Raw genomic sequence first — 12,669 nt, 5'->3', positions numbered from 1 at the left:
TGTTAGCTAGGAAAATTATTGGTCCATATAGTACGTGTTGTCAATGATGTGCCAACAATGTATGTCAAAATTTTAACACTCCATGAAAAATGTGCATGGAAAAAGGAACTTATTTAACAAGGTATTTAAGCCTGGTTTGGTACTGAAGTGATTCTGAAACAAGCTGGTATCAAAAAAAGCTGGGAGTTGTTTTTGTGTTTGGTAAACATTCAGCTTCAGTTTTTTTTCACAGTTTTGGATGAAAAAAAGCCAAAAACAAGAAGCTGCAAAACCCAGCTTTGAAAAACCAGCTTTTTTCACATCTGTTTTACATAAAAGTTTACCAAACACTATAATACTTTTTTTTTCAAAAGCAATTTTACAAAAAAGTTTACCAAACACTCTGCTGCTTTATTTCACAGCTGCTTATTTTTACAGCACATCAGAAACAGCTTTTTTCAAAGCACAGCAATACCAAACCAACCCTTAAAGTCTTCACTTCAATCCACCTCCCCACTCTTCATCCAACTTATAAACCTTAAACTCTACCTCCTTGCCCTGACAAGGCATGTAGAGTCTTTTGTCGCGAGGCAGCGGATCAACGTACCTATCCACCATATAAATCTCCCCACCACACTCCACCAAATGTTTTCGGTGACCAAAACCTATCAACAATGGCGAAAATTGAACCACTTTCGAACCCGATGCGATCCAAAAAACCATCTCCATTGCATGACGATGCAACACTAACCCTTCCAAACAGTCATGTCATCCCAAACAACCGCATCACCCCAATTGGAAATCTGATCGTCCACGATCGTCAGATCCTTGTCTTCAATTTTTGCAAAACCAATGGTCTTCAAAATTGGGGGCAGCGATCACCTTGTGTAAACCAAGTCTAAATCTTCTACACTCAAAAATCTCTGTGACCTATATGTGACCTATCTCAAATGGTGACACCTATCTACCACTAACTTGAGTTAAACACTGCTAACTCGTTTGAAAAACACTGGGAAAAAAAAAAGAAAAAAAGAAAAAAAGAAAAAAGAACGCATAACCCCCAAACAAAAAACCACCGTCTTTCAGTACCAACCTTCTCTCCCTTCTCTCGTGTCGTTTTCTCTCCATTTTAATTCTAAGGTACTACAATCTGGTGGTATTCTTCTTCACTTGGAAGTAGAGATGTCGTAGGTTCGAATCTCATAGATAGTGAATTCGACACCAAATTAGGCTACCCATTGTGTGGCTTAGCCGAACTCTCTCTTCTTTTAGTGTAAAAATATCGATATACCAAAAAAAAAATTCAAAAGGTTAGGAGAAAATCAAGAATTTAAAGCTTCAAAATTACAAGATCCATATTTGAAATAAAACACACATCCACAAGATTAAGATTATTTCTATATTCTTACCCATAGAGAGATTATATTCACATACCCTAAATTACTTCTCCCGTATTTTTTTAAATTTTTTAATATTTTAATATTTTCTACACACTACTAACATTTGATAGAAAAATACTAAACCAACCTCATGTCTTTGCAAGCAAAAAAGAAGTAAAAAAAATAAAAAAGTGAAAAAAATAATTTAAAATGTGTGATATAATTTCTCACACCCAAAACCTTTCGAGAGCGGTTGTGGTCCGAGGGAGGCGGCGGTGGGGAGGCTATGGTGAGCTGCTTTTTGTAGTCTTCGATTTTTTTTTATCACTTTTTTTTGTTTCCTTCTTTTATTTAAAATTTTGAGAGCAAAAGATTTGGTAATAGGTGGACCAGATGTCAAAAATTTAAGCAAGAGACAAAAGGACCACATGACTGCAAAAGATTTGGGTAGTGGAAATTATAGACAAGGATTGTCTGTCCTTCAATTTTCGGTGCCGTCCTTGCCTTCCTGTTTGTGTAGTCACGGTTAAACCACGTCAATATTTTATATTACTATTCATTTTGTCCTATTATCTCTATAAAAAAAAAACAATATAAAATGTTGACGTAGCTTAACCGTGACCACACAAAACAAGAGGGCACTGGAAGTGAGAGGGCAGACAATCCTTGTCCGGAAATTATACCCTTAAATTTTCCTCCAATAATCATCACTTTTTTATGCTTTTATTTGGTTTTGCTTTATTCAATTTATATTGGAGTAGTAAAAACCAATGTTCTGAAAAACGGCCTAGGCGTGGTGGTGTTGATGCGATTAGGTCCGAATCGTTAAGAAAAATTGGGGAGCTGTTAGGCGCTTGCCTAGGCTCTCTTAGGCGGCCTGGGCGGTCTAGGCGGCTGTCTAGGTGGCGGTCTAGGCGGAGTGGAGGTTTCCTGGGAAGAAATTCCACCGCTTCGACTCTCTCTCTCTCTATGCACCACGACTTTCTTAGCCGTTGCGACTCACTCTCTTTGAAATTCATCGAAGAAGAGGAACTTACAACGCAAAATAGAAGAAGAGGAAACAGGAAAAAAAAAAAAAAGGAATGTACAGAAGGAAAACGGAAAGAAAAAGAAATAAGAAGTGGAAAGGAAATAAGACAAAGACGATGAGAAAAAGAAAAGAATAAAAATGAATAAAAGTTTTCGGGTTTTAAGGCGTAAAAAAAGAGTCTCTTGACTAATGTGAGGGATGGGGACTAGCACTAGGGGTGGAGGGTAAGGGTCACACCACACACGTGGTGCTTTTTCAAAATTGGGGAGGATGCATGCACCTCTTCACACCACACACGTGGGATTTTTATTTTTATTTTTATGAAAATTAGATATAATCATCAAAAAATCTTAACTAATAGTCTACTATGGCATATATGTGTGTTTTTAAATTTTGAACTTTGGATACTAGTTTTGCATTTTATCATTTATTTATTTATTATTGTATTCATGAATTTCGTACGAGTATAATTTTTTGTAAGTGTCAATATGCACTTACTATCAAGAGATACAAGAAATTTACCTAAATCCGCGTAGGCCGCCTAGGCACCCGCCTAGATTCCGCCTAGCCGCTAGGCGCCCGCCCGCTGCCCGACTAGCGCCTAGCGATTTTTAGAATCTTGGCAAAAACTAAACCTATTATCTCAACTGGTATTATTCTTAACCACTTAAATTACAATTTCGTGCACTAAATCTTAATATTAACTTCTTTTGTCACTTTAGTTACAGTTGACTAAAATACTAATTTGACCAAAATCTTTATGAAAATTCAACCTAAAATTACTATCAAACCAATATAATTAAAACACAAGGATGAAAGTCCAAGTGAGATACCTCACATTACAAAATCTGCGTGTATCAAATTTTATATCCTGCACCTTTTTCCATGAAATGGTTGGGCCTTACGCAAGACATTTTTTTCATGAAACTTGCCAATTTGTTTGCTACTTAAAGAAGGGACTTTCTAGTGAGACTGCGAAACCGTTATATCAGACGGCGTAATTAATTCAGTCATATCAATACCATGATAATCAAATTTTCCTTTTCCTAGTGACACAAGCATATGAAAGTTTATTGTAACAACTAAAATTGACTCAAGCACTGACGGAGTGTGGAAAAGTTAGTAAATAATTACATAAACCAAATGATAAATAAGTTGGGAGCGGCCAAAAGAAATAAACAGGAAGATTTGGAATTTATATACCGCAACAACACTTGGCTGGCTAAAAGAAAACTATTTAACAAAAGCATACCTCACAGAAAACTATTTAACTTGATTTGGAATCTATAGTACCATGATTGACTTTTTAGTGTAAAAATATGGTTTTTCGTTAAAGTGAACAGTACCGCGAGTTTTTCGTTAAAACTCCAAAGTTCAAGAAAAACTAATGAAAATGACTTGATAACTTTGAGTTTTAACGATAAGAACAAAATAAAGGATAAACTGAATAGTACCATGATTGACTTTTTAGTGTAAAAATGTGGTTTTTCGTTAAAGTGAATAGTACTACGGGGTTTTCGTTAAAACCCCCATAAGTTAATGCCCAATAATCGCATGGAAAGAATACCAAACAACCCCTACATTTCCAAATTCGATAAGTTTACTTTTTTTTTTGGTAAACGGGATACAACGCATTATCCAGGTAAAGATGCCAAAGTTTTACAGGAAAGCCTACCCTGAGGCAAACAGCCAACAAGAAGAAGAAGAAAAGAGTAGTGCAAGGAGTTTCACACACCAAATCGATCATCCAAAATCATCAATCGAATTTTATAAAATCAAATGAGTTTTGTTCGTGAATGTCTAGTTTACAACCTATGTGCTAAGATCTCAATAGGAAGTCGCAAAATAAAAGAAATCGTACACGAAATTTAACCAACAATAAGACTCAATCCAACTGTTCCACCAATTTTTATGGTTTCTAACGTGTGTTAAGGACAAGAACAAGTTCAAGTAAGTGTCTCCGTTATGGGTTGCAGTTGACAAAGATATGAAACAAGTGAGAATTCCATTTGAAATCTAAGAAACCCATTACATTACCAATTAGAACATCAAAAGATCCAAGTTCTACAGAGAAACAGCTTGCATACGCTGTATATACACAGCCATAATAACATCGATAGACCACACGCCTACAGTTCGAAAAAAACTAGATTCGATAATTTTACACTAGTTTAATATACAAATCACTCTTCGTGAGAGATTGGATATTCCGCCTTCTCCGAGAGATGCAGAAATGGGTCTTCATTCGCTGTCATCAATTTCCCTGTCGAAGTGTTGAGAAATAATTAATACCAAAGAAATCCTTGTTTCTCCAAGTGAAACACAATTAGTACACAATACTCAGGGAACTAGGAAAACTGTTGAACACAAAGCACACGGCACATACTAAGTTCGTAACCACGGATATAACCTTGTGAAGGTGTCAACGATTCCTACAACAATACCCCATAAACTTCTCCATAACTAAGATGAGGCTTATATGCGCTTTACACAGAATCTTTTAATTAAGATTTGAAGAAGTCTGATCTGAATAACTATACTCTCAAATTGTAACTAGACGAATATATTCTACTCAAAACAGCTAAGCTTGTTTATCAATTAAGTGTTTTAAGATCCTGCATTATACACTGCACGCTCAAGACCCCAACCTCGAAATTCCATTTCCTTCCAATTGCTTATCAGCTATTAAATTCTGAAGACGAAATTCAGTTTTAAATACAAAGCACTTTAGTTTTACCGAATGGCAAAAACAGAAAATTTGTAAGCATGTAATCAGTAAACATTTCACATTTTGAGAAGAATAAAGCATATCACACTTACATTAACCGATCAGCAAGCCGATGGCGAGAGACATCATCAAGAGCAGGGCTGAGCCAACTGGATGGTGGCTGGAGCATCTCGTAATAGGTGGGCGAAGCAGCTAGGTTCCGAATGATGCCATTCTCCATCATGAACACACGACTAATACACCTTGTTTTGGATCCTCCAATTCCTTGTAAATGAGGAAGCTTTTGATCGGTGAATAAAATGCAATTTCCCTTCACTTTACCAAAGTCTCCAGTCGAGACAGCGAAAGACCCATCATTGCTCAAAATAAACACTTGATCTCCCAAGTTTTTCACATCAACCCACTTACCCCATTCTTGATCCAACTTATAAACTTTAAAATCCACAGCTTCACCATCAAAAGGAGCGGCGAGCGGATGAGGAGGAGCTACGAATGGATTAGGAGGAGCGGCGAAAGGATGATGAGGAGCATCAAATGGATGAGGAAGCGCTTGAAAATTAGCACCAAAAATATTAACCTCGACATTGTGCTCGGGCAACCTTTCCATGTCACACTTGTCAAGGTACCGATCAACCACGAAAAGATCGCCACACGACTCAACCAAATGCTTCCTCCCACCAAGCCCAAATAACGGAGGCGAAAATTGGATCACATTCAAATCAGAATTGACCCATGAAATTGTTCCGCATCTATCAACAACATAGCATTGACCCTTATACACAATGATATCATCATAGTGAGAGTTTTGTTCATCCACATGGGTCCATTTCTCGTCTCCAGACCTCACGAAACCCAACTTTCCGCCATTGTAAATCATAAAAACACCACAATCATTCAAGTTTTTTGCATCCATGACTACCACTTTGTTCACACAAGCCATAACAACATTGATACTATTCCTAAATTGCAGACTATACGATTTTCGCAATTCAACAATCTTAAAGTCCAACAAATTGAAATCCTTTGGAGTATTAGATGCAGGGTAGTACCTCAGTGGCTTATTAGTGATTGGATGCAGCAATCGCAGATCACCAGAATTCGACTCCTCAAACTTCACCAGCCACGGTTTTGACGAATTGGGTTTTAGAAATTCCATGCGGTAGACTGTGATTTGAAAGAGTAGAGCTTTAGATTGAGTCTGCAAAGCTCCGCCATCCGCGGCGGCGGAAGGAGAAGAGAAGCTGAGGGGCAGGGGAGGAGTAATGGGTTGCTGAAAATTGGGGACGGCGGAGCGCCATGTCTTGCAGACGCTGCGGAACCGGAGAACGTCGATGCGGTTGTCGACGCGGCTTCCGATCGCCGGCCATAGCTCCTTGGGAAGATCGGACCACTCCACCCTCTTCGTCTCCATCTCGATCGACTTAGCAGAGTGGAGAATCAACGGAAAAATGGGCTGTTATTTATCTTGGTGGGGTCCCTGTCCACTCAATCGCGCCTCTTTGATAGTAGAAATTTTTAATTGTGACGGGAATACAAGTGGTACATCATATATTTTAATAGGAGTAGTGTAAAATTTTATTTTTTAACTTATTAACATTTTAGCATATATATCTCACAATTTATATAATGACACATAATGTACCATCTTATGTACCTGTCTTGAAAATTTTCTTATTTGATTGGATTATTGTTTGATATAACAGGTGGGGTAATATGGATAAAAAATAATAAAAGAAAAAGGTGGAATAATAAATAATTCCATTTCCATTTTGTCCTCCTCCTCGATGCATTTTACGGAGGGCACTTGATGCTAATAGAAGATGGTATAAAATTAAGTGCAGTGATATTTTAAAATTTATACAGTCGATTTTATTTAAAGAGAGATGATTTTGTTGTTGATATTGTTGGGAGTTTTAAACTCAAAACACATGGTAAAAACTTAGCACTTATCTACTAAGATATTTGATCAAATACAAAGTAAATTTGATTAGTATATATAGTCAAATTGAATTTATTTTATATAACACAGTAATGTGAATTTGGATAAATAGAGATGAATTATGTTTTATTAACTCTAAGGTTTATCAAATTTCTACTCTACGACCGGTATTTTATTTTTACTCTCTCAAAAAGTTGATTATTAATATAGAAAATCAAACTCTTGTGTTAATGTATTTGAACTCAAGAACTGAAACCAAACTCAATTTGTAGACCCACTTTAATAAAAAACCTAATTGTGATTAACACATTTGTTTGGATCACCAACTCTACTTTAGCCTAACATTTGATATAGGACCAAAAGTACGTTATCACCTATTAGGTAAGTTTGTAACCACATTGTAAGGAGAGGAGAGTATATGTCGTGAGATACCTTTTATATTAAAAAAATATAATTATACTAATATCTTAATCGGAGCTATTCATTTTCTTAATTATTATTTATAAATGTAAATAAAATCATAACAATTCGTTTTCCTAAACCCCCAAGATTTTATTGGTGATGCAATTGTTTTATTTTTTTTCAAATTTTTTGGTGATGCAACTGTTTATTTATTTATTTATTTATTTGGACAAAAGTGATGCAATTGTTAAGATAACAAATTATATTTGGAAGACCTTGAAGCCGAGCAAGTTCAAGAAATGATATATGATTAACAATTAGGCGCAAAGGAATAAGATGAAAAAAAAAAAACCATTTCAACAGAAAAGGGTTCCATATGAAAGAAGAAGTTAGGTTTTCTTTAGCAGAACCTCATAGTATTTCACCTTCAGAAAATTGATATCCCATCTTCGAGAAATGCAGAAAGGGTCTTCATTAGCAGAAAGCAACTTCCCTGTCAAGTGTCGAGAAATAACTAGTACCCAAAGCAACCCTAGTTTTTCTAAGTGAAATAACACAATTAGTAAAAAAAATATTCAGGGAATTAGAAAATCTATTTAGCACACAGCAAAGTCAGCTTACCTTCTAAAGTTTTCGGTGTACTGACAATGATTACTAGGGCAATAATCCAAGAAACCTTTCTATATAAACAAGGTGATGGGGATCAATTAAAAGCTGAATATTTCTTTCAGGGTTCAGGATGAGAATCAGATTTTTTTTTTTCAGATTTTGAAGGACCCTTAATTTTCCTTGTTGTTTATTGTGTCGTTAAATGCATGATATCTGCCACTTAGTACTACGTTCTGATAGGACTCCTCTTCACTTGTGAGTGAGAGGTCTTACGTTATTCTCGCCAAAAACAAATTTAAACCATATTATTGTTAGCTCATTGTTAGGCTAGTTCACTTCTTCACCCTTAATATGGATAATATCGTTTGTTAAAAAAAATGCACAATAGCTAACCTCTCGCAGCATTTATCTCATCGTAAAAGAAAATGTGTACGCATGTAACCAGCAGTAAGCAATCTATAAACTGAGAGTCATTGACAAGTAAGGATATTCTCACAGTTACAGAAATCAGCATGCAGATGGACATTGATCACTCGGAGCTGAGCCAAGTTGAGGGCGGTGAGAGAATCCGAGAACAGCCAGGGAAAGCTTCTAGGTTCTTAATGCCGTCATCCTCTAAGTTGAACACACGACTATGAGCAGGCCTACGGTCGTTGAATAAAATGCAATTCCCCTCCACTCCAGCAAGGCCTCCTGCGGCGATGGAGAAACACCATTCGTTGCTCAAGGTAAACACTTGATCTCCCAAGTTTTTCACATCGATCAATATACCCGATTCTTGATCCAACTTAAAAACTTTAAAATCCATTGCCTCAGCACCACAAGGAACACAGAAAGGATTAGGAGGAGCTGGAAAATAATGACGCATTAAAAATGTTATTCAGAGCATGGTAACCTAGAATCCTACCCATATCCAACCTTTCCTTCTCGAGGTACCGATCAACCACGTAAAGGTCACCACAAGACTCAACCAAATGCTTCAGCCCACCAAACCCACATAATGGAGGCGAAAGTTGAATCACCTTCAACTCAGAATTTAACCTTGAAATTGTTCCCCATCTATCAACAACATAGGATTGACCCTTATAAACAATGATATCATCGTAGTAACAGTTTTGTTCATCCACATGGGTCCCTTTCTCATCCCCAAATCTCACAAAACCCAACCTTCCTTCACTATGTGTCATGAAAAGAACCACAATCATCCAAATGCGTTTGATCCATGACTACCACTTTGTTCACAGGAGCAAAAATAGACTATTTTTTCTAATACTAAGACTAAATGATTTGTGCAATTCAACAATTCTAAAATCCAATAAATTGAAGTTCTCTTAGGGACAGAGGAGAACCTCAGTGGCATATATATTAGTTATGGGACGCAGTAATCGCATATGACCCGAATTAGAATCGTCAAACTTCACCAGCCATGGTTTTGACGAATTGGGTTCATCGTCGATGATTGACTCCATGCGGTATACTGTAGCTTGAAGGAGTTCAGCTCCGGCAGCCTTGGCATAACGGGAAAAGAATATTTAGAGAAGAGGAGGAAAAATGGTTTGCTGAAAAGGTGAGATGGAGGAACGCCATAACTTGCAGCAGCAGTTAAATCGGAGAATGTCGATGCGGTTGTCAAGGCATTTTCCCATCATTGGCCATAGCTCCTTTGGAAGACGGGACCATTCCTTTGTGTTCTTCTCCATTCCCTTTTCACATGTATTGTATAATTCGACAATTTTGATAACAATTAAGATTTTTATCATGAACCGTTATTTTATTTGATACACATAAATGACTAAACAATTTCATGTTTGATTGGATTTTTTTTAGTACAATAATATATTTTACACTAATAGAAGGGGAGAGTTCAGCTAATCCACACAATGAGCAACCTAATTTGGGATCAAATTCGCCATCTACGAGATTCGAAACTAAGACATGTCGCTTACAAGTAAAGATGAATACTACCAGATTGTGTGTACTGATTGACATATTTCACTGGATTTTAGAAGAGATGATTGTTGATTGATAAAATAAACCATCCTAATTATAATATGTATGTAATCAAAACTCGTTAATTACAATTAAGTGGACTAGGAGCATGCATATGGAGTGAATGACACTACAAGTCATTTTTTTCCCCAATTCAAGAGATAGTGGGAAGGTATGGCTACTAAACTGCATTTCACATTATTTGGTAGGACTATGGGAGCGCTTTTTGTGCGGGTGACTTGCCCACCCCTATTTTCTATTCATTCCTTCAATTCATTGGTTCTTCTTACTAGTGGCGGCAGCTTGGCGATGGTGGTGCAACAATTTTGGTGGAAGCGACTGTTTTTCGTTTCCAGATCTAGGGTTTTCGGTTTAGGCTTTATCTTGGGCTCACTTTTGGGGTTTGTTTCCTTTACTTTTGTAATAGGTTGCACTTTTACTGTGTTGTGGACTGTCTTCAGGCTAACCTCACTTTGTATTAGTGTGTTTTATCTTTAATGAAATTTAGTTGTTTGACCAAAAGAAAAAAGAGATAGTGGGAAGGTAGAAATGCTCATAGACTTTAGATGTAAATACCCTTAACTATTTGAATTACCAGCCTTTTTTATGTTTAGTGTAGGCTGTGTGGCTATTCTGATTGTTCTCTTATTTCCAACTATCTATTATTCCTAAAATACCACCAATGTATCGGTTACTACTAAAGGTGTAATTTGGGTAGATTGGAAGGTCAACCTAATCTTCACAATTCGGGTTTAAGTTAGGTTCAGGTGCATACTTTATTTATTCGAGCTCGAGTTTTAATTAGCTTATGGTTTGTTCCGGTTAGGCTTGGGTTGCCCAAATTGATCAAGTTCAATCTTGTAACAACTTATTTGCAAGATTTTTCAAAAGTTGAACTAAATAACGGCAATACTAGTTAAAATTTAATTCCACAAATTAGCATTCACTCAAAACTTAAACTAAATAGCATGGGACCATTTCATTTTCAACCGTTTAAAGTTGAAACTACTTTACAAAACAATATCAAAGTCCTATTTAAAAGAATTATAAAAATAATATTGTCAATCATTATACAAAAGAAAACTAACAACAAACTCAAGCACTGTTATCCCAAAATTTACGCATATCTTATATAGTATTGAGTGGGATTGGTAATATATGCACAAGCAAATACGTGCAGAAAACGAATTGAGTTTGGGTTGACATGGGCAGGAAAGACATCAACTCAGTAGAGGTGTAGTTAGGTTAATGCGGACTTTTACTTAATTTTAACTCACCCAATTGAGTCTGGGGCTATGTGCCCAAAGAAAATTGAAACAAATAAGCAAATAATGAAACACAAAGCTTTGCCATGATATATATGTTTGCCGGCCGAAGTTCCAAATTGGGTAACTTCCCTTTATGTAACTCTCGATTCCTTATAATTCGGAAAGGACTGAAAAATGAACAACCAGGTGGATGTTATGTTATCATTGTCGTCCCAGCCTCTATATTAACCAAGAATTTGATTTTTACGGCGGATTTGCCTAAAAATAATACTCATACGTGTGTATTTATGCTGTGAGTGTGATCATATATATATATATAATTCACCAGCATATGGACAATCTAAAAAGTTAAAACCCTAATTGATGTCAGCTCTCTTTAATTTTCTCTAACCACGAAAAAAAATTATAATCTTTAAATTATAAAACATGAGTAAATTAGGAAAGCTCTGCTCAGTTTAATTGACTGAAACTACATAAGTAAAGTTCGACACTTATATTTCTTTGTTTACTTTTTATTGCTGTCAAATTTCTTTAATGTCGACTGTCTTCGCTGTATATACTGTCTTCTTTAATTTATATTTATTTCTTAGTCGAAGCTCTATCATTATCATGCAGATGCACGTCTTATTTATGTACATTAATTTCCTAAGAATTAACTATCGTTTTGGACTAATTATAACGAATGAGAAAAAAGATACGAAAAGATTGTTGGTCCTTCAAATGGTTGTGTTTGTCTTTCTTCGTTTTCCAGGAACCTACTCAGTAGTGAAGACGGATGATCATGCGCATACTTAAGTTGTCAACCATGTTGATTTTCTCACATTACAATATGTGAATAATAACACCACATAATTATATGATACTCGCTAAAAAAAATTTCATATAGCCTTATCTTTGTTTTACAAAGAAGTTGTTTCCACGGATTAAACTCGTGACTTTTTTATCACAAAAGAACACTTTTTTCATTGCTAAATCATGTAGCAAAATAAAATAACTTGAAAGGTAATTGCGCACATTCTTTTATAATCAATATGTTATTGCACAAATTTATGCGAATTTCCAACTTATATATACTGGGAAATTTAATAATTAACTTCTTGACAACTATACTTCCACAATCTTCTTTATATCTTTATTTTTAATTTTACACTAGTAACGTGAAAATGTTGGTCAAAAGGTGGTTTTATTTTTGAACCTCATGCTCAATAAACCTCCACGGTCTCTTTTTCTTTTTTTCTTTTTTTTTGTTACAAGAGGGAACAACCAAACAGAAAGACACGTGCATGGTTATATACGAATCAATTAAGAAATCTATCTTCTTAATTATATCGAGGTACATATCTAAA

At 35.8% G+C, this 12,669-nt stretch overlaps 1 protein-coding gene and 1 pseudogene across 1 annotated transcript; both read right to left on the bottom strand.

Annotated features, from left to right (window-relative positions):
• Positions 1-4,376: 4,376 nt before the first annotated feature.
• Positions 4,377-6,587, bottom strand: LOC137747380 (putative F-box protein At1g65770). The gene is made up of 2 exons (XM_068487481.1): positions 5,209-6,587; positions 4,377-4,651 (listed from the first exon to the last, which is right to left on the bottom strand). The coding sequence occupies exons 1-2, from the start codon at positions 6,525-6,527 to the stop codon at positions 4,630-4,632; spliced, it is 1,341 nt and encodes a 446-aa protein (XP_068343582.1). The 5' UTR covers positions 6,528-6,587; the 3' UTR covers positions 4,377-4,629.
• Positions 6,588-8,595: 2,008 nt separating this feature from the next.
• LOC137747771 (putative F-box protein At1g65770) lies at positions 8,596-9,766 on the bottom strand (annotated as a pseudogene).
• Between the last annotated feature and the right edge of the window lie 2,903 nt (positions 9,767-12,669).

This window comes from Pyrus communis, chromosome 10 (assembly GCF_963583255.1).
Source record: "Pyrus communis chromosome 10, drPyrComm1.1, whole genome shotgun sequence".
Classification (NCBI taxonomy): domain Eukaryota; kingdom Viridiplantae; phylum Streptophyta; class Magnoliopsida; order Rosales; family Rosaceae; genus Pyrus; species Pyrus communis.
This window is presented reverse-complemented; position numbering and strand designations above follow the sequence as displayed.

Coding starts and splice junctions, on each gene's coding strand:
- LOC137747380 (XM_068487481.1), bottom strand. CDS start 6,527: ATGGAGACGAAGAGGGTGGAGTGGTCCGATCTTCCCAAGGAGCTATGG. Junction 4,652..5,208: donor CGGCTTGCTGATCGGTTAAT/GTAAGTGTGATA, acceptor ACACTTCGACAG/GGAAATTGATGACAGCGAAT.